The sequence below is a fragment of the Sorghum bicolor genome, chromosome 3 (assembly GCF_000003195.3).
Source record: "Sorghum bicolor cultivar BTx623 chromosome 3, Sorghum_bicolor_NCBIv3, whole genome shotgun sequence".
Taxonomy (NCBI): domain Eukaryota; kingdom Viridiplantae; phylum Streptophyta; class Magnoliopsida; order Poales; family Poaceae; genus Sorghum; species Sorghum bicolor.
In genome coordinates this window covers 66,157,095-66,180,145 of record NC_012872.2, presented here as the reverse complement: position 1 = coordinate 66,180,145, position 23,051 = coordinate 66,157,095, and the positions used below count along the sequence as shown (strand labels likewise).

Below are 23,051 nucleotides of genomic sequence, written 5' to 3'. Positions count from 1 at the left end.
CGGACCATCTTAACTCCTCCCCTGAATGCACCCACCCACCCACCCACCCGTATTAGTAACATGCCCTCCACTATATAAACCCCCCATGGAAAACCCTCGTATCCCCACACCAGAATCCGCGAACCACAGACGCACACAACACCACTCAAGCTTGCTGCTGCACTACTGCCGAATCGTACGTGAGACACATGGCTGCTCCGAAGGGCGCGACGCTGGCGCTGGCCGTGCTCCTGGCGGCGACCGTGGTGGCTCCGCCGGCCGCGGTGCGCGCGGCGATGTCGTGCTCCACGGTGTACAGCACGCTGATGCCGTGCCTGCCGTTCGTCCAGATGGGCGGGGCCATGCCGCCGCAGCCCTGCTGCGGCGGCATCCGCAGCCTGCTGGCGCAGGCCAACAACACCCCGGACCGACGCACCATCTGCGGCTGCCTCAAGAACGTCGCCAACGGCGCCAACGGCAGCGACACCTACATCAACCGCGCCGCCGCGCTGCCCAGCAAGTGCGGCGTCTCCCTGCCATACAAGATCAGCACCAACGTCAACTGTAACACGTACGTCTACATACACGCTTCCTATTTACTACAGCAGTTATCTTTGTTGCTAGATTAACTTTAACCTTTTCTCCCTTGTCTTTGCAGGATTAACTGAGGCGTCGTCCTGTGCGAGGAATGCATCATGGCTGATTGAGAGTAATAAAATAATGCTACTGGTTTGGTATTTGAAGCTAGATCGAGTGTGGGCTAGATCGAGTTGTGCCTGTGTCTCGAGTCATTTATGGTGTTTAGGAATCGTCTACACAGTTTGTAACCGTGTGTCGTGGATGCATGTTGCCGCGAGCAGAGTAGCCATGAACTGGTGTGTGCCGGTGTGCCCTGCTGTGTAATTTCTATGTAATGTGTTGGTGCTTCGATCCAGATGTATCCCCTCGTGGTCTTGGAAATGTTAGATTGTTGCAGTATCATTACCGTACATGTGCTTTGTTAACGTGAGATTCTGAAAAGGATCATGCACACGAAGCTGGACCATGCCCAGTTTGATTATGAGATTGAAAAAAACGGAGAAAACAGTTCAGCAATGCCCCAGGAAACTAACTAATCTCAACCGTAGAACATAGACGAAATAGAAGTCATAATAATGAACAAATTCACCTCACCTCATCTCATCTTCTTCCCCGAGGACGACGCGGACTTCGTCGGTAATGTGATCTCACGAAGGAGCTTCGATTTCCATGGTCAATTGAACCGTGCCACGGGAGGTTTTCGTCAGCCGATCTCAAATTTCAAAGCCACATGGACGTCTTCCAAAATGAGGCGTTGCGTTATTTGTCGCCCGAATAGCCGCTGCGTGGCGCTCTAAAAACCACGTCGAAACTGCTTCTTGGCCTGATTATGAAATTTGAGAGTTTTTTTTTAACTCGAAAACTACTGCTTCCATTAAACATTATTATCCCCAGCGTATCGCCGGAGAAGAGTTTTTTTACAATGTCTGGTGCATGATCAAGAAATATGTGAGAATTGTCCGCAACTGGGGTAGCACCATAGTTTACTGCAAACCGAGACTTTAAAAATTACAAACTCAGAACACATCAAATCTCGAATTTGCTTGAATAATGTCCCCAGGAAACTTCTATCCCAGTTTGGAGAAGACATGGCTTCACTGAGAGTGGTAGAATCTGTCTCGAACAGTACATGAGACACCCCAATATGTAGCACGTTCCAAACACCGCATTATTGCCGCTAGAATTTCAGCGTGTAGAGGAGAAGATAGCTGTTGCAGCCGTCCCACTCCCACCTCCAGAACCTCCCCCTATGCATTTCTCACAACCATTCCCCAATGACCAATGCCCGAATTAAGATGGAACGAGGCATGAAAATTAAGCCGGTAAAATCTAGTTGTTGGTGGTTTCCATTTGAGTTGATGCTTTGAGTTTACAGGGAGGAACTGATTCTGAAGCTTCTCTCAATTTCTGACGTAGTAGCCATTCATCGGCCTTCATTTGTTTTATTCCTGCTGACCACCACTTCCACATAAGATTAGAGTCTTCTCTTATGCCTCTGGTTCCATGTCAACACTACAATAAATCTAGGCAAGGATCAAGCTTATAGTTTCTTTACCAGATTTACAGCCTTTAATCATAACTCTTACATGTTCAGACTTCAGACTCCAATGCTTGCCAATAATCTTCATCAAGACAACAACACAGTGGGCACAAAGCATCTAATTTAATTCCTCTCCTTGCTAAAATACGGCGTACTAGTAGAGTGTTGTGATTTAACCTCAATATAAACATTTTCACCAAAATTTGAGAGTTGTTCATTCAAGGAAAACTTGACATAGTAAAGTGTCTTGTACCTAGCCGTTACTACACTGAAGAAGAGGACTTCAGTGAAAACTGAAGCTGGGAAACTACAGAGGTACCCAACGGACTCGGGAGCTCAATACCAACGTTAATGGGCCAGAGTGCGTTAACTAGAACAAGGCCCATTTACTAGTTAGATATGAAAGCAGTAGTCACAAGAAAAAGAGTTAGCCATGCCAAACTATTGAAGAGGATTTTTCTTTATTTTGCTAAAAAAATTATGGATGAGAAGTCATTTACTAAACTGCTAGAGATGCTTTTATAAAAGATAGGGAATTAAGATATCAAATTATTAAAGAGAGTTTTTTTATTTTACTAAAAAAAATTATATACGCTGAGTAGGAGTGGCCGACATGGAAAGAAGGAACGGGGGAGCGGACCTCCTACGTCCTGTCCAAGCCAGTTTGTCGCCCTGATAGGCTGAGACCTGAGGCTTTTCGATCCAGCATATTGCAGGCTCTTGGTTTGAGGAGAAATTTCCTGACACGACTGATTTACGCTTTAAAGCAGATCAAGCTGTGCGACGAGACTCGTGAAGTTCGAAATCAGTGTGAAAGTCTCTTGGGCACGAACGATCAGCTGGAAATGAATGGCAGGGAGCACCATCGTTCGCAGCCACAAGCTGCCACCAGCGTGCTACGCCACGAGTTCATTGAACTGACCTCTGAGGTTACCTTAGTTGGATGCGCTAGCGCTGCAAATCGAGCCGCGGCTATCTCAAATCTGAATGAACAAGTTAAAAAAAGTGGCTGAGGCTACCTCTGTCTCACTCCCATTTGTGGAGAGCAGAATATGAATATTCCCGATCGAGAGAACACGACCCGTTCAGCCTGATCCTTAAACACAGAAGACGTCGCTGCAGACGACGGCGCAATTATCGTATTCCCGAACGCATGCAATGGATATGGATTATCGGCCTCTGTTTAACTGCCTAAAACAGCTCAGGTTCAGAGTATCCCAAGCAACAGTTGTACTAGCAATAGCAACCAGAGCACAGTGATGCTAATGCCATGCGAGGTCCTCCAATTCTCCGTAGCCAGGTGGCCACCCGCGCGCGTCACTGGTGGTGCGCGCGCGACAAAAAGCTCACACAGCACGACTCGGACGCTGCTGGGTACTTTATACCAACTGCACTCGCTGAGGTGCGAGGATTTGATCGCGTGGCAGTTTGTATATTGCGAAAAAAACAGATTCGACACGTAAGAGAGATCGCATTCTGCACGGCGCGTCCAACGAAACGTGCACACATCCAAAGCGGAGCACGTAATCCTTTTGCTGGGGTTGGGGGCACATACACCCGCTTTGGCCATTGTGCAGTGGATTTTTTTTTTTCACTTTCATCTTATCCCAGGAAACAGCAAAACGCCCCGCCGGCCCCACACAGAAATATCTCACTGCTGACTGGGAGTACACAATCGTAAGACAGCACGGGCATGCATGCATGTACCAGTTGGGCACAGCTTACACGCGACAAAAGGTCAACAGTAAGAAAACAATGTGATACACTGAGACTATACTAATCTGTTTGCAAGGGCTCTACTGTTTTGCCTTTTATATTTTATAATAATATATATGATTTTGTTCTCCGCCTTGATACATACGATACGTCTAAGTAAGAGCATTGTTACATACACATGATTTTAGTTATCAGATTGGCTAAAAGTTAGCTTAAATTGCATATGGTTGACTAGTTAGTTGGCTAACAACTAGCTAAAGATTTATCAAAAAAAACTGAGCTATTAGTCCTCCTGTTTAGATGTACTAGAGTCAATTTATACTAACTTTTAGCTAGCTAACAAATAGTATTTGTTTCCATACAGACTCTGAATACTTAAAAACTATGTACACAGAAAAAGAAACAACGTGTGAAGATGGAGGTCTCATTAAAAACTGTGAGAGGTAATAGCTAGATGCAGAGCAGAGCCCTCCAGAAACCTTAGCTCTATAAATTTCTAGAGCAACTAACTCCGTGGAGATGGAGGCCTCTTAATTCATTTTGGTGACACAATGGAAGTTCTAGAAAATCGTTGAGCTACTCGACCAAGCAGTTTCTGAAGTAGGACCCAAAATCATGAAGTACAGCAGTCCCACAAGAGCTTAGGAAGAGTTTAACTTCTTGAGCGGCGGGGATCAGCTATATGCTGGTTAAACTCGAATGTAATGTGCACTTGGTGATTACTCATTGTGGGGGTATAAACCCCTATACCCTTACGGCTAGACTTCAGCCAGAAAGCTTGGCCCACTACGAGACGAGTTCAAGGCTTGATCCGACAGCCCGAGTTTCGCGCAAGGAAACAAGACGTGGAGATCAAGCAGGATTCTAGTCGGTTAGAATAGGAATTGATATCGAATTATCTATGGCAATTGTAACCGACTAGGATTAGTTTCTAGATCTGTAACCCTGCCCTCCAGACTATATAAGGAGGGGCAAGGGACCCCCTATCACATCATATTCTCTCGGCACAAATCAATACAACCAGACGCAGGACGTAGGTATTACGCCAACTCGGCGGCCGAACTTGGATAAAAAGCTTGTCCGTGTCTTGCGTCACCATCGAGTTCGTAGTTTGCGCACCGTCTACCGATAAACTACTACCGTGGGTATACCCCAAGGTAGACTGCCGACTAGCTTTCGTCGACAGTGGCGCGCCAGGTAGGGGGTGTGCGTGCAACTTTTCCGGCGAACAAGATGGTCACGATCCCAGCTTCCGCGACCGTGCCCGAAGGCCTCACGTTCACCGTCGGCCAGATCACGTGGACGACGTGCAGCGGCGGTTTCGCGACCACGGTTCCGAAAGAGATCCAGATCCAATCTGAGATCACGCCGTCTCCAACCACACGCATGACGGCACCGAGCTCCCGACCACCGTTCCCGCTCTACAAGGGAAAGGAGATCGACTGCTCGGACCTCCTCCAAGCGCTCGATCGCGCTGACTTCAAGCTACTCGAAGTCTCCCAACTAATAGATGGAGTTCTGCGCCGGCCCGACCAAGCTGCTCGAGCGGATTTTTCGAAATTCCGCCGGCCAACTCGTGTCGCCACACACGAACGGCTAGGAACGTCCCTGACGATAACCTCAACCCCCTCAGGACGATCCGTCGAGCTCAAAAAGGAAGACTATCCTTGCGGCCTGAACAACTCGGCCTCTGTTTACTCACAGCATGTCCAATCCGTTTTCAGCAAAGCGGGCTGGTCGCCGACAAGGAACAATCATCACCATGTCAACATGGTGACCATCCGAGAGCTACGGGACGGCCAGGTTTCCAGCACCAACTCAAGCACCGGCTCCGTCCCCACCGAGGTTGTGAACACCGAAGACGAGGACTACGACCTGGATTTTCCTTCACACCCTCCGGGTTTCGACCGATTCCCGATATTCCCCCCCGGCGAGGGGATATCGTATTCAATGTCAGCGCCGACGAACCGGCTGTTGACGGAGAAACAGACGACCAGAGGCAACTCCGCGAACAGCGTAACGCCGATCGCGCTCGACGGCGTGCGGACGAGCAACAACAGACACCACCAGGCAACCTCAACGATGCCTTTGACATGGTCGGGGACCAGCCGGTCTACAAAACGCCAAGCGCCAACGTGGCTGTCGCCATGGCCAACCTGGATCGGCTTCCTGACACCCCCGAATGCCAGGGAGTCCGGACCAGTATTCGAGCACACCTGATCGCCGCGATGGGACAGACAGCCACTCTGCTCAAGAGAGTCCAGGACGTCTCTTATACGGAAGCCGCCTCCGACCAGACTCACCGTAGCCGGGCCTCACCCAGCAGGCGTCGCCGCAGCCGCTCTCCCGACAACCGTCGAGGGGACTCACGGCGCGACGATGGTGGTCGGGACGCCGATGGCCGCCGCCAGCAGAATCGCGTACGCGGCCAAGAAGAAGAAGATCAACACAGGGATCTCCGCCACAACATCCCTCCCAAAGATGCCCGGGACCGCATCAACAGGCGCGCCGCAGAGAGAGCAGTCCACGAAAACCTGCGCCGCATCGAGTACGATGCGACCCATGGTCCTCCGGGCCTAAGGCAGTTCTCCTCACACCTCCGCCAGGTCGTGTGGCCCCGCAATTTCAAGCTCGAAAAACTTAAAAAATACGACGGCAAGGAAAATCCAGAGAACTGGATCACCCTCTACGAAATCGCCGTCCGATCAGCGGCAGGAGATGAGCACGTCATGGCTAACTACTTCCCCGTAGTCCTCGACCAGGCTGGTCATCAGTGGCTTCTCGGCTTGCCTAAGGACTCCTTCGACTCTTGGGAAGAGCTACGACAGGCTTTCATCGACAACTTCATCGCCACATGCGAGCAGCCCGGAAACAAGTATGACCTTGAAAGGATAAGAGACAGGAAGAATGAACCTCTGCGCGATTACATCCGACGATTCTCGGATATGCGCCTCAAAATCCCGAAGATTTCTCACGACGAGGCCATATCAGCCTTTATCAAGGGCTTGCGTTTCCATGAAGCGCTGAGGAACAAGCTGTTGCGTAAGCGCCCATCAACGGTAGCAGAGCTCCTAGCCACGGCTAAAAATTATGCCGATGCTGATGACGCAGAAAAACTAATCCGAGACGATGCGAGAGGCACCGACCAGCCCTCCCGGCGAGATGATGGTCGTAGTCGCTACGACAACAGAAATCACCGCCGCTCCGACAACCGCGATCACCGAGAGGGTTGGGATCGGCGGCGCGACAGCCGCGACGACTTCAGAGGAAAGCGCCCTCGCGAATACGACCACGAAGTAAACACGGTCAAACGTCCCAATGGACGACGGGACTACCAAGACGACTACAACAAAACGTTGAAGGGACCGTGCCAGCTACACCCAAAGTCTAACCATACCATGGAAGAGTGCCGCGTCCTCAAAAGTATCTATACACGGCGGGCCGCCCAAGAAGACACCGCCAAGAAAAGTAGCAAACGCGACAGGCACGACCACGAAGATGAGGATGAGGACCAAGACAGGGACCCCCGACACCAATACGTCAGCCCCACCGACGTGGTTCACTCCATTTTCGGGGGCAAGGTCTCCACTGAGTCCAAGCGAGAAAGAAAGCTGTTAAAGAGAGCCTGCCTCAACATAGACAGCACGGACGGGCTGATCGCAGATCCGAAATTCCCCGCCTGGTCCCACAGGGAGATCGCGTTCAGCAGGAAGGACCAGTGGGCCGCTATCCCAGAGCCGGGTCGTTTCCCACTGATTCTTGATCCCTGCATCAATAGCATCAGATTCGAGCGCGTGCTCGTGGACGGGGGAAGCTCCATCGACATCCTCTTCCGCAACAGCCTGCCCGCCCTCAAGATATCACCGGCGCAACTAAAACCTTACGACGCCCAATTCTGGGGGGTTTTGCCAGGTCAAAGTTCGGTGCCCCTCGGACAGATAACATTGCCTGTCCAATTCGGCACACCCGATCACTTCCGGACGGAGTTCATCAACTTCATAGTCGCGGACTTCGACGGGACCTACCACGCCATACTGGGCCGCCCATCGCTGACAAAGTTCATGGCAGTCCCGCACTACTCATACCTAGTGCTTAAGATGCCCACGGAGAAGGGTGTCCTGACCGTCAGAGGCAACGTCTACACTGCGTACACCTGCGAAGAAGAAAGCTTCAAGATCACCGAGGCAATTGACCTCTCAATCCGCATGGTGGAAACAGCAAACCAAGCCGCACAGCTGCCCCCCGACCAGCTCCGGTTACCTGAGCAGGAGACAGCCAGAAAGAATTCGAAATCCAAGGAGTACAAAGAAGTGCAGCTGGTCGAAGGCAACCCCGAGAAGACAGCCCTCATCGGGGCTAACCTGGATCCAAAATAGGAAGACGCGCTCGTCAGGTTTCTAAGGGACAACGTGAGCGTTTTCGCATGGAAACCCGCAGACATGCCCGGTGTCCCACGGAACCTGATCGAGCACTCCTTAAACGTCTCGAAGACCGCAAGACCAATCAAGCAAAAACTGCGACGGTTCGCTCGTGACAAAAAGGAGGCTATTAGGACAGAAATAACACGGCTTCTAGCAGCCGGATTCATAAAAGAGGTGTATCATCCCGATTGGCTCGCCAATCCGGTTCTTGTACGCAAAAAGAATAATGAATGGAGAATGTGCGTTGATTACACCGATCTCAACAAACACTGTCCTAAAGATCCTTTTGGTCTTCCTCGCATCGACGAGGTGGTCGACTCAACGGCCGGATGCGAACTCCTCTCCTTTCTAGATTGCTACTCTGGTTATCACCAGATCTCGTTAAAGGAAGAAGATCAGATCAAAACATCCTTCATCACACCCTTCAGCGCATACTGTTACACTACCATGTCTTTCGGACTTAAAAACGCCGGGGCCACTTATCAAAGGGCCATCCAGCAATGCCTCCACGACGAGATTCGCGATGACCTCGTCGAGGCCTATGTGGACGACGTGGTCGTAAAAACAAGGGACGCGAGCACCCTAATCGACAACTTAGACCGAACCTTCAAGGCACTCAATAGGTACAAGTGGAAGCTCAACCCCAAGAAATGCATTTTCGGCGTTCCTTCCGGTCTACTGCTCGGCAACGTCGTCAGTTGCGACGGCATACGACCAAACCCTTCAAAAGTCAAAGCCGTACTCGACATGCGACCACCGAAGAACGTCAAGGATATTCAGAAGCTAACCGGATGCATGGCCGCCCTCAGTCGTTTCATCTCAAGGCTGGGAGAAAAAGGCCTCCCTTTCTTCAAACTATTGAAAGCGTCAGAAAAATTCTCCTGGACCGAAGAAGCCGACGCTGCGTTCACTCAGCTTAAGACCTTCCTCACTTCACCGCCTGTCCTCACAGCGCCTCAGCCCAATGAGGACCTGCTCCTCTACATTGCTACAACCGACAGAGTTGTCTCCACGGCAATAGTGGTCGAGCGAGATGAACCAGGTCACGTCTTCAAGGTCCAGAGACCCGTTTACTTCATAAGCGAAGTTTTAAACGAATCCAAGGCCAGGTACCCACAAATACAGAAGCTTATATACGCCATCCTGATAACGTCAAGAAAACTAAAGCACTACTTTGACGGCCATCGAGTCCTGGTGACAACCAGCTTTCCTCTCGGGGACATCCTGCGCAATAAAGACGCCAATGGCAGAATCGTGAAATGGGCAATGGAATTATGTCCATTTTCCCTGGAGTTCCAGAGTCGCACCACTGTCAAGTCCCAAGCCCTGGTCGATTTCATTGCCGAATGGACGGATCTCAACGAGCCTTCCGTTCCCGATGTCTCAGACCACTGGTCAATGTTCTTTGATGGGTCCTTGAACATCAACGGTGCAGGCGCTGGGATATTGTTCGTATCACCCAACAAGGACAAACTCCGCTACGTCCTTAGGATCCTTTTCCCGGCGTCAAACAACGTCGCCGAATACGAAGCATGCTTACACGGCATACGACTAGCCGTTGAACTGGGGGTCAAGCGCCTCTATGTCTACGGCGACTCCGCTTTGGTCATCAACCAGCTCAACAAGGAGTGGGACGCAACCCACGAGAAGATGGATCTCTACTGCAAAGAAATTCGCAAATGGGAAACTAACTTCTATGGCATAGAGTACATCCACGTGGTCCGGGATAAGAACCAAGCAGCAGATGCGTTGTCAAAGTTAGGCTCATCTCGGGCCCAGATCCCGCGGGGTATTTTTGTCCAGGACATCCATGAGCCAAGCGTAAGCCCTCCCCTGGTCGACAAGCAACCCACCGAGGCAATGCTCATAGATGACGCCACTCCGACAACCGGTGGGCGTGACTGGCGTATCCCGTTCATCAAATACATATCAGACGGGACAGGCTATCAGGACAAAACAGAGAACGAGCGCCTCATCCGACGATCAAAGAACTACATCCTGGTCGACGGAAAACTCATGCGGAAAAACGCAAGCTCCGAAGTACTGCTCAAGTGCATACCCCAAGATGATGGTATCAAGCTCTTGGAAGACATACACGCTGGATCCTGCGGCAATCACGCCGCATCTAGAACGCTGGTCGGAAAGGCTTTCCGAGCAGGTTTTTATTGGCCAACCGCGGTCGGCGACGCAGAAAAACTGGTTCGGCATTGCGAAGGATGTCAGTTTTTCGCTAAGAGGACTCACGTACCTGCCCATGAAATTCAAACTATCCCGTCGTCTTGGCCCTTTGCTTGCTGGGGGCTTGACATGATCGGACCATTTAAACCAGCCCCGGGCAATTTCAAGTTTGTCTTCGTGCTAATCGACAAGTTCTCCAAGTGGATTGAATACATGCCCCTGGTCAAGGCAACCTCCGAGAAGGCTGTGGAGTTTCTCAATCAAATCATACACAGATTCGGCATCCCGAACAACATAATCACCGACCTGGGCACTCAGTTTACTGGCACCACTTTTTGGGATTTCTGCGATGACAGAGGCATAGTAATAAAATATGTGTCAGTAGCACATCCACGTGCCAACGGTCAAGTCGAACGTGCTAATGGAATGATCGTTGACGCCCTAAAGAAGAGGCTGTACACCGAAAACGACAGAGCACCCGGTCGATGGATGAGAGAATTGCCGGCAGTAGTCTGGGGCCTCCGAACCCAGACCAGTCGAAACACAGGGGTGTCTCCCTACTTCATGGTATACGGTGCAGAGGCGGTCCTGCCGTCCGACATACACTTCGGATCTCCTAGAATCGAGCACTACGACGAGGTGACTGCCGACAACGCCAGAGAACTCGAAATCAATTGCATGGAGGAAAAGCGTTTAGTTTCATGTCTCCGAACAGCAAAATATCTCGCGGCAGTCAGGCGATACTACAACAGGAACGTCAAGGACCGTTCCTTCGTGGTCGGCGATCTGGTGCTTCGATGGAAAACAAGCCAGGAGGGAATGCACAAGTTATCCACTCCCTGGGAAGGACCCTTCATGGTGACCGAGGTCACACGACCTACGTCCTACAGATTGGCATACCCAGACGGAACACGAGTGCCTAACTCTTGGCACATCGACAAACTGCGACGTTTCTATCCATGAAGTTTTAATGACTTTCTTTTGTAAGTATCTTATAATTTTTGATAATGAAATTCTCTATTTTTCGCCTATACCTTGTCACACACAGCACTCGGCAAAACTCCTGCAATGGATGCTCTTGGCGACAACCAAGACAAATACGGTGACACGTCACTCAGATATTTTTACAGCGCTCAAAACAACAGTCATGACAAGAAAGAAAACTTTATTACAAACTTTACATACAAAGTTTACAATAAATACCCTGACGGGCAGATACTAGTCTATTCCTACAGACTACTTTATTGGCCTAGCTGCTCGGGCTGATCACCCGCCTGGCCCTGCTGCCCGGACGAAGGGGTCGGGGCCACCGGCGCCTGGCTGGTCGAGACCGCAGGCGTCGACCGCCCATCTCCAGCAACGGACGCGCCCGACAACTCCCTGGCCGACCTATCTGAGCTCGGCTGGTCTGGAGGAGTGGCCGTTCCGCACAGGTTGATGTCGCCGATCACTGTCGACGACAAGTCCAGCAGACTACCCCGAAGTTCGTCCGCTTCCTGTGGGCCGACTTCCTTCGGGTACCCCTTCTCCAGCCTGCTCAAGTCGACCAGGGGGTAGTGGGCGCGTACCATGCTGAGGACGTGCGCGCCGGCAAACTCCCCAGCGTCCTTCACAAACTGCTGGAGCCAGTCCCACGCCCGTTGCGCCTTCTCGACCGGGGTCAACTGCGGCGCGCGGGGCTGGCTCTGCGGGAGCTCGGGACTGATCAGGTCCAGGACCGGGGACACTCCCTTCCAGATCCTGCAACAGTTGACCTTCCAGGAGTCCCGGTCCTTGATCAGGTCATCCAGGTGCTTTTTGGTGTTCACCTTGAGCACTGCAAACGAAACGAAACGTTACTTTCGGCATACCAGACAAGCAAAGGGGCAGGCAGCAACCAACAAGGCGGCACCCATTACCAGCTAACTCCCGGTCTTTTCGACCCAATTCCTCTTCCGCTCGCCGCTCGGACTCCTGTGCACTGGCGAGCTGTTGGCCGAGCTGCTCCTTCTCTTGTTGGAGGCTCGCCACCTCCTCCTCCAAGTCTGCGTGAATCCTAAACTGGTCAGCAAAGCAAACTATACAAATATGCGAAACTGCTCGGAGCGTATGACTAACCTTCCTGCAGCCGGTACTGGTCGGCCAGACGACGAGCGAGGTCGAGACGACGCTCCTTTTCGGCGCTCATCTCGACCACCTTCTCCCCGACCTCCGCCCGCAACCGGTCTACCTCCGCGGCAAGGGCCTTGTTCTCGGCCATGACGCCTTCTATCTGGTCAAAGCACCGTTTCCGGTACTTTGCCGTTTTCATCACGTCCTACAAAGCAAGCATATAACGATCAAGCAAGACAAGGCAAAAGAATGCGCAGCAACACAAAAAAAAAGCCGCTTACCTTGACTTCGTCGACAAGGCGCTTGGCCGCGCGCTCCACCCTGGCGGCCTCTTCGGACTCGGCAAGCTCCTCATGACCGATAAAGTGATCCCCGCGTTGGTGCCACACATACACGTGTTGGCGGCCATCACGGGGACGACCCTCGATCTCTTCCACCTCGTCGTCGGAGGCCACCCTGGTTTGCTCCTCCTGGGCTGCGTCACCCCCGGTGGTGGTCCCAGGCATCACTAGCCCTTGGACCAGACCTGGGGAGCCCGCAGCCGGAGAGGCTCCTGCTCGGGGCGGCGGGGGGACTTCACTCCCCCCGGCAGGAGGAGCGGTCGGAGATCTTCCCTTCTCCGAGGAGTCAGTCGGGGGAGCCTCTCCAGCCCTGGTCGGGCTGCTTGTTGTAGTCGGCGCCGCGCTCGGGAGCCCCCCGGTGCTCCCAGGCGCGACTGCAGCTGTTGCCTGCTCTGTGGTCTGGGGGGCCGCATCCCCAGAACCGCGGGCAGGCTCGCCCGTTCCCTGGCCGGCAGTTTGGCCAGGGTCGACATCCGATGCCGCACTGCAGGAACAAAAGTTAAAAAAAAAAGAAAAAAAAAGAGGAGTCCAAAATACGTAAGTCGAACACTTACAGGTCTGACCGACGATGGGTCGCGGTGAACCTCCTCCTCGCCCGGCCGGTCGGCACCTGTGCCCCCACCTCGGCAACCCGCGGGGCAGCGGCGCCGCTAGCCACTCGATCAGTGGCGACCGGCGCAGTGTCTGGGCGGCTCCGAGGCCGTCGGACCAACGACGGCGCAGCCTCCTCGTCGTCGTCATCGTCGTCGACGATCCGCACGAGCCGACGACGCTTCGGCGCTTGGCTGCTCTCCGCCGGTAGGTCTGCCGGCAGCCCCGGTGTCGGCAAGGGATCCGCCGGCAATGGCCTTTTCCCTGCTACCCTCTCTTCGGAGGTCGGGACGGGGCGGGCTCGGTCTTCCTCACTGCTGGTGTAATGAGTACACCGAGCAGCGTCCTCCTCTGGCGGGACCTCTCCCACAGGATCTTCCATCCCCGGTGCCAGGGATACATACACCACGCACCGGTCGACATCACCGACCTGCAAAAGCAACAAGAGATGAGTCAACTGCAGACGATATACGAATGATCAAACGGAGTCTGCTACATACCTTTGGTGCTGGTCGTCCTAACTTGAAGGCTTGCACCCGATCACTGCTACGGGTGAAGCCCCCATCCGCGAAGTTAAACAGCTCGTTCAGCAGCTGTTGTACCTCCGCTTTCTCCAAGATCTCCGACCGCATCCTGGTCGGGTCTGCGCTACCGGCATACTCGTACGCCGAGTGCACCCTCTTCTGGCAGGGCATCACCCGGCGGCAAATGAAGTTGCCGACCACGCCAAACCCATCCAGGCGCGACCAGTCGATCAGCTTCATCAGGTCCGCCACTTGACCGTCGAACTCTGGGCGGTCGGTCCAGCTCGTCCTCTTCTCGGGAACGTACCCCACGTCGCAGAACGTGGAGCTGCCCGGTTCCTCCCTGATGTAGAACCACTTCCTGTACCATTCGGTCAAGGAGGTGTTCCATGGGCAGTGCAGGTAGCGATTCTTCATCCCATCACGAAGGTTGAGGTATACTCCACCTGCAACCTTGGAGCCTCCAACTGCTCCCTTCTTCCTCAGACAGAAAAGGTACCGGAAAAGATCAAAGTGCGGCTCTATGCCAACATAGGCCTCGCACAGATGGATGAAGGTGGAAATAAGGAGAATTGAGTTCGGGTGCAGATTGCAAATCCCGATCTCATAGTACAAAAGAAGACCTTGAAGAAAAGGATGAACAGGAACACCAAAGCCTCTCTTGATGAAATCCTCAAAAACGACGATCTCACCGGCGCGAGGGTCGGGGTAGCTCTCCCCCTCCGGCGCCCTCCAGCCGCCGAGCTCTGCGCCGTGCAGAAGCCCCATGTCGACGAGGTCACCAAGAGATTTTGTGGTGCTGCGAGACTTCTTCCACTCCTTGGCCATCAGTTCGGCCCTCTTCCTGGAGTCGCTCTTCGCCATTAGAGGTGCGAATGTGGGCTGGAGTTAGGAAGATGCAGGAGATTGGAGAAGATGAGAGCGGAAGGTTTGAAGGCAATGGCAGGAGAAGCGGTACAGGCGGTCCTATTAGGCCCTTATAAACCCGCGACCCCACCTCTCCCACTTCCTGTATTCTCGGGAAGTGGGCAGGCCATGCGGCGGACGCGGCGTTTCGGTTTACAATGATTATAGACAATTAATGCGGCGGAGTTTTCGTACCAATTGATGGTTTCCTTTTCTCAAACCATGCAAAGAGCGGTTGTACAGTTGCTAGGTGCAGCTTTTCATGCATCCGTCTGACATATCGTCAGGAGACCCCGTCACGTCAACTTTAATTGGAAAGATCTTTTCAAAAGTAAGAAGACACATACGCCAGTGAGTCAGCAATCCGGGGACTGCACCGACCACCGAGCACTCGACGCTCGGGGACTGGTCGCCCAGTCTATCAGCTCGGAACTTCAAGGACTGCACCGACCACCGAGCACTCGACGCTCGGGGACTGGCTGCCTAGTCTATCAGTTCGGAACTTCAAGGACTGCACCGACCACCGAGCACTCGACGCTCGGGGACTGGTTACCCAGTCTATCAACTCAGAACTTCAAGAACTGCACCGACCACCGAGTACTCGACGCTCGGGGACTGGTCGCTCAGTCTATCAGCTCAAAGCTTTAAGGCATGCACCGACCACTGAGCACTTGATGCTCGGGGACTGGTCGTACAGTATAGTAACATGTAATTCCAAGCAGCACACTAAGTGCCTGGGGACTGGTCGATTGGTCTTTTCGATTGCAGACGAGCATGACATGCTCGGGGACTGGTAGATTCAATTTTTTAGACCTTGCTACAAGGCTCATACTTCGCCTTCCAGCAAGCTCGGGGACTACATCGGTACGATGCATCTAGCGATGCATCTCAGTCTCAAAACTACTTTGGGGAATTTTCTTTTGACCCTGGCACCACGTGCCTACGCCACCTACTACCAGGCTCGGGGACTAAGTGGGCACACTTCACCTAGCGGTGAATCTGCTTGCTTTTTTGATGCTTCTACCTTTCAGAAAGGCAAAGTGGGCACACTTCACCAGGAAAGAAGTTTTTTTTAGAGCACCATGGATTCTTCGAACAACCTGCTTCTTCGATGTCAATGTTGATCAACTGTCTTTCGAGTTGGTCAAGGAACCGTTGCAACTGTTTGGGCGATTTCCCCGCTTATTGAAGACGACAAGCCTCGCCGATCGAAGAAGCTCAAGACGGCGTGTTGCATCACAATACATGGCGCTCGGGGACTAGCTGTGGGGGTATAAACCCCTATACCCTTACGGCTAGACTTCAGCCAGGAAGCTTGGCCCACTACGAGACGAGTTCAAGGCTTGATCCGACAGCCCGAGTTTCGCGCAAGGAAACAAGACGTGGAGATCAAGCAGGATTCTAGTCGGTTAGAATAGGAATTGATATCGAATTATCTATGGCAATTGTAACCGACTAGGATTAGTTTCTAGATCTGTAACCCTGCCCTCCAGACTATATAAGGAGGGGCAAGGGACCCCCTATCACATCATATTCTCTCGGCACAAATCAATACAACCAGACGCAGGACGTAGGTATTACGCCAACTCGGCGGCCGAACCTGGATAAAAAGCTTGTCCGTGTCTTGCGTCACCATCGAGTTCGTAGTTTGCGCACCGTCTACCGATAAACTACTACCGTGGGTATACCCCAAGGTAGACTGCCGACTAGCTTTCGTCGACACTCATCATTATCATAGATTCTCTTGAGATATCTCTGATGCATGCTTGCTTACTTCACAAGAAGAGTTGAAACCGCAACTGAAAACTGGGATACTTGGGAAAAAAGAAAAAAAAACATCCACATGTTGCGGATGATGACGAGTGCTATGGATCTTCTTTCCATCGTATGTGTTGGACTGAAAAAATATCTGATCACAATAAAATACGAAGTGTTGATAAGTGCTAAGCTAAAAAAAATTTTAAAGTGCCATGGATCGTCTCTTTAAAAAAAAAAGTGCCAAGCTAAAATGACAGTAGCAACAGCAGCTGGTCTTGTCCATCTTTTTGAGCTCGCAACCGGAGGTGCACATATGCAAGTATGCAACAGGTCCGGATTTGCCTTTCAAAGAGAAACAGCTCCGATCCCGATTTGTTAAAGATATACACACATCTACCTAGCGTCCTCGCCAGATAAACTATGCACATCATGACATCATGACAAGGTTGCTAGCTTTGTCACTGGCTTTATCTCTTTGCAGGCTTTACGTACTGCACACACGTTTATTTTGGAAACTAGGAAATGAGTTCGTGCATGCACACTTTTGTGCTGATACTTCCTCCGTCCAAGTTCCATAATAAGTTTGTAATTCTAGATTTTTTCTAAATAAAAAAATATAGTTTTATGTTCAACTAATTCTATAAAAAAATATTGATATGAACTAATAAATATTATTATACACGTCAAGGAATATATTTTATAATACATACTTGAAATGATGAGTGGTGATGATATAGTTAAATTTGAGATTAATTAACTCTAAGAAAACTTAAAATTATTCCGGGTTCAGATGATAGATAGATACATGAGCATGCACTAGCACTAGCAAGGCAGCTGCCGGTATGCAGCCATTTTTCATTTTTCACTTGTGTATTGGCGCTTTGCCATCTGACTGTGACAGCCTCAATTACGTAGTAGACTAGATAAGGCTGCAGTTGGCTTTGTCTCTGGAAAAGCATCCTGCTCCTGCCTGTACACACACACTGCCTGTAACCTGTGTATTGGTTTAAGGATAGATTAGACTACTTTACAGCGGATCCGCAGTGTCAGGAGCTGATACGATGATGCATGCATGCGCACTATGCAAAGGAAAAACCTTCGACGAAACGAAACTGCTTTGGCGGCATGCGCTACAATGTTCATTCTTGCTACTTGCTAGTGTGCTTCAGCGTTGCTATCCATCTTGCAAAAGTGAAAGGAGCCCGCATTCCTACTCTTCTTTCCCCTGCCTACACGGTAGGCGGCAGCTAAGTGGCTCTATTTGCAAAATAATACCTACACCGTAAGACTTTCCTTTCTTTTATGCAATCGAAAAACGGATGAGATAAAAAAAAGCCATCATTGGGGGAAGTTTAATTAATTGCTTTTTAGGTTTTCGCCCGTTTGGATCCTTTGGAATTAAACTTATTTTTAATAATTATAATTTAGACATATACTAATTAAACTAATATGGTTGTATAAGAATTGTATTTGTATATTATTGTTGGCTATACGAGAGAGATACTTTTGTGTTGTATTTCTACCTTAGGGGAGCGAGTTGAACAACATGTTATAAGTTGTAAAATATAAATATAGAATGATGATTTTATAGAACTAATTTTTATCTCCCACCCTATAAATTTGAGATAGGCTTATATGTGAACTTTAAAAAGTAATGGAATGCCAAATTTCAAGCTAAATAGCCTAATTTATTAAGTAAATTTCAATTCTACCAAGTAAAAGGATCCAAATGGCCCTTAATTGTTTTATAGCAGATTTCCCAAGCCTCGTAATAAAGAAAGGCTAGAATAGTTGATATGCCTTTTTCTTTTCTTCGATTGGACATTCCAATCTTCCTTTCTATTATATATAATAATGCCCATAGCTGGTTTGATTTTAAAGTTGTCTATTCTTTTCTTTTTCAGAAAAGCTTTATTCACGTGAGAGTCGAACAAATAGCATAGCTTTTGGGGGTTGGCCCTAGTAAAGGGAAGCAATTTTATAGTTGTCTGTGGAAAGATGGAAATTTGTTCAAAAAGAGCTATGCTATGAATAAGAGATATGATTGCTTGGCAAAATGTAATGAATGTGATTCTAATGGGAATAGGAAAATTAATAGTTCCTAGTACTGGGTCCAAATAAGAGATACAAAATGAAGTAGTGGAAGAAAAAGGTCAAGTACGCGGATTAGAGTGAGAAACACATGGCTACTAAGTCAAAATGTCCAATAAAAAACTATTATTGGCATTTAACCAATACATAAAGAAAGGGATCACAAGCATTATCAGTCTAAGAACAGATCCACCCAATGTAGCAGAGGGTGCAGTGCAACCCTCCGTTACCTTGTTCTAGTTCCTACTCATGTGTACCTAGCAATGTATTTATTTACAAAAGCTATTCTTCTAAAAAAAACTAAAGTTATACCACACATGAGAAAAAAACTAAAAAAACTGCCCACATCCGAATTTTTCATCTTCTCTTTTATGGCATATTCTCTAGCTCTGACAAGATTAAAATTCAATGTTTGAAATTCACAATTTCCGTGAGAGATACCAACCTTAAAGAAAGCTCATTCGGCCAAGTAGGAAATCAGGAAGGCTAGGTGAACGAGGCGAACATACGGCTATCGAAGGATTTAGCTCCGGCAATGAAGATTAGCAAATCACGTATATGTCCAGTGGAGAGTATAGATCTCTTATCTCATATCCTTGATGCTTACAGGGGGTGTTGATGGCTATGCGAGCCTAAGTGCCTAATTTGCTAGGGTTACATATCTGATCTCATTCAATCGAGATATAGATTTCCATTTCGGTTACAAGGAAATCTATAGGATATAATCGATCACTTTAGGTATATCTTGATCTCCAAGCTTCATTCGATCGATTGTTTGTCCACCAAGTTCGATAATGTACCCTGTTCTGGTTGGGCCTCGTACTCGAATGCCTTGGCCCACCCTAACTGGAGTGGGCTCTTTGATAAACACTGGGGTTACACTAAGTCCATATCATCAAAAGGTAGCGATGTTGTGAGGTGGAGTGAGCCGGTTAAGCAAGCCAGAGGCCAATGGCTTGGGTGTCATGAATTGATGGGTTATCAGTGGATCGAACAACGAAGAGCTCTCAAAGGCGAAAGGCAAGTGTGGCGGAGGCATCACATAGAGATGATGTCCAATGGTGAGCTACTCGGGAAGACTAAGTGGAAACAAAACCTCATAACCATCTGATCTTGATCAAAGCGCCGAAAAGAATCGGGTGTGGAGGACAAAATTGTGCAGAGTCTGGACAAGCCCTTGAGGAATATTTGTGGGTTTAGAGGATTCTTCACTAGATAGCTGTGCTTGCCATCATCGTTTTGACCCACATGTTGCTGCCCTGATCCAGCTTCCAAGGACTAAGGACCTCCAAATTGCTTTGCGGAGGTACCTCAGCTCAGAAGCTGGATGGAATCATCCGATCCTGGTTCATCCACACGACCACGCCTCAGAAACTGGACGTTTCCGTGCAGAACTCGAGAAGCCATTGCTCTCTGCTTCTGGCCTCTGCCGAGTGCCGACAGATGAGTGAGCTGAGGCCGACGGCGTGGAGTCCGGCCGCCGGCCGGGCCGCCAGCAAAAGCAAACGAAAAGCACGCGTAGGTATTCCATGAGCGCACGCGCGTGGCCGCCTGATTTGCACGCCCAGCATCAGGCCAGCACGGACAAGCCGAACAAGCAACAAGTGTGTGCATGCGCAGCATACAGCAAGCCTACGAGACGAGCACAGATATTTCTCATGTGATGAGAGGCGCGAACTTTTGGAAGGCCAGGCAAGGCCCACCGTAAAGTGACCCGGAACCGACCCCTCCGCTCCAACCGCCACCGAGCCGAGCGCCTCAGCTCCGCTCCCCCCGAAATCTTGCCTCCCCGCTATAAAATCTCCTTCGCCGGCCGCTTGCGCCGGGGGAGCTTTCCACTTCACGGCTGGTGACCCTACTAGAGAAACCGACCCGGTCCGGGCTCGTGGGCGACGCGAGATCGTCCATCAAAAAGGCCGGATCACACTGATCACAAGCCTCAAAACTTTTCCAAACCAAGTTAGCTGCGGAGTGGGTGCTCTAAAGCTAACGCTCTCTGCAGTCTGGACTCTGGTTCGCGGTGGCCGCAGCTGCAGCGTCCCCTCCCTTTTTTTGCCACCGAGCATCACCTGTGCCGCCGGCGCGTAACTGCACCGCGGTCACCGCTTAAGAGGCAGAGGAGGAGGAGGACGGCAGCGGCGTTGGGGGGTCTAGTCTCGTCGTGCGGGTGGCCATGGGCGTGCACGCCAAGTCGATGAGCTGGTACATGAGCCCGCCGGGGTCGCCGCCGGCGCCGGGGAGCGCCGCCACCGAGGCGCAGCACGCGCTGAGCAGCAGCCCCGGGGGCAGCAGCGACGCCAGCTTCGACACCAACATGGTCATCATCCTGGCCGCGCTGCTGTTCGCGCTCCTCTTCGCGCTGGGCCTCAACTCGCTCGCGCGCTGCCTCATCCGCTGGGCGCGCCGCGCGTCGGAGGGGGAGGACGGCGGCGCCGGCGCCGGCGCGGGCGGGCTCAAGAAGCGCGCGCTCCGGAGCATCCCCGTCGAGGTGTACGGCGCGTGCGGCGCCGACGGAGCCGCCGTCGACGCCGACGTCTGCGCCATCTGCCTCGGCGAGTTCGCGGACGGCGAGAAGGTGCGCGTGCTGCCGCGCTGCGCCCACGGCTACCACGTCCGCTGCGTCGACACCTGGCTCCTGTCGCACGACTCCTGCCCCACGTGCCGGGGCTCCGTGCTCGACGGCGCGAAGGCCGCCGCCGCCGCCGCTCCCGCTCCCGCCGCAGGGGGCAGCCGGCGGCAGGGCAGCGAGGCTGCTGCCATCGCCGTTGTCATCGGATGACGTGGACGGGAGGGAGGCGGGCCCCGTGTGCGCGCCCACTGGTGGTGGAGCCACACGGCAGGTATGCGAGAGCTTCGTTCCGTGGTCCGTGAGATATTTTGCTGTGAGAGGCCGACGAGTGGGGCCAGCACTCTTTGTAGGTCACAGTCTAGTCAAAGATTGCAGCATGTCCTTCACGATATTATCCCTTGGGTCTGTACTTTAGCTTGGCTTGCTCGTACACGTCGCAGCAGCTGGCTGTTTGTGTATACTGGGAGTCGATGACGGCGACGGGGTACGCCTCTATAGGCAGTTAGGCTTGCAATAATACAGTTTAGTTTGTACATGTTCGATTTGGCACAGTTTTGGAGCACCGAGCAGAGCACGGAGGTTTGCAGGTCACTAGATTTTGGAAACTATTTTCCCCTTTTCTTTCCTCATATTACGGGCCTGTTTGGTACAGCTCACAACAGCTTCATGAAGCTGTTGTGAGCTGTTTTTTTGCCAAACACTTATTTCCAAAACAGCTTCATGGATGAAGCTGTTTTTTCCCTCCTCTCACAAAGACATAAGTTGGATGAAGCTGAAAAAAAGTAGCTTATTGCAGCTTCTCCCTCATTTCTCTCTCTCAACTATACATGAAGTAGTTAGTGAAGCTATTTTGCCAAACACTTTCTCCAAAACAGCTCAGCTTCATCTAGAAAGTCACTCATGAAGCTATTTTGTAAAAAAACAGCTTTACTAGTGAAGTTGAGCTGTGCCAAACAAGACCTACATATTCGATTTTGGCACTAGTATATTACCGAAATGATTTTGGCACGTCGAAACCGAAATGATTCCATCAATCGTGTGCTCTGGACTCCTCCACGCATGGCTGTGGACTGAGATGCTGTCGTGATAATAACGCTGAGAGTAACGACCGAGACCGACAGCGATATTGCGGCCTTGTTCAGTTCGCAAAAAATGTTGAAAAACGGCACTGTAGCACTTTCGTTTTTATTTGACAAACATTGTCCAATTATAGAGTAACTAGACTCAAAAGATTCATCTCGCGGTTTACAGATGAACTGTGCAAATAGTTTTTGTTTTCATCTATATTTAATGCTCCATGCATGTGCCGCAAGATTTGATGTGACGGGGAATCTTGAAAAATTTTGCGAACTAAACAAGGCCTGCGTTGAAATGAATTGACGCCAACTTGATCGACTATTATGTGATGAATGAATGCTGAATGCGTGGTATAGTAAACTGACACATGGCCACGCGTGCTAACAAGTGCTGTACAACAGCAATCAGTCATCAAATCATATCGTAACAGCTGGCCAGAAAAGAGTATGCATGACAGGACAGCCCTGGAGGCGCTGCCAAACTTGCAGCGAAGAAGTGTCAGGTTAAGGTTTAACTGTGGCCCAAAATTCAGGCGGAGGTTTCCAAAGGCTGGTCCATTCGAAGTCTCTGCGCATGTCGACATGCAATGCAAGCCACATCGGCAGTCTGCTACGCAGTGTAGGAGCTTTATAGACGGAGCAAACAGAGGGTATATCTTTAAGTTGCTATAAACTAATCTGGAACCTAGCT

At 50.8% G+C, this 23,051-nt stretch overlaps 2 protein-coding genes across 2 annotated transcripts; both read left to right on the top strand.

The window, feature by feature from the left end:
* Nucleotides 107–968, top strand: LOC8085402 (non-specific lipid-transfer protein 1). The gene is made up of 2 exons (XM_002458645.2): nt 107–550; nt 638–968. The coding sequence occupies exons 1-2, from the start codon at nt 189–191 to the stop codon at nt 645–647; spliced, it is 372 nt and encodes a 123-aa protein (XP_002458690.1). The 5' UTR covers nt 107–188; the 3' UTR covers nt 648–968.
* LOC8085401 (RING-H2 finger protein ATL74) lies at nt 20,458–21,889 on the top strand. Its single transcript, XM_002458644.2, has one exon. The coding sequence runs from the start codon at nt 20,889–20,891 to the stop codon at nt 21,492–21,494; it is 606 nt and encodes a 201-aa protein (XP_002458689.1). The 5' UTR covers nt 20,458–20,888; the 3' UTR covers nt 21,495–21,889.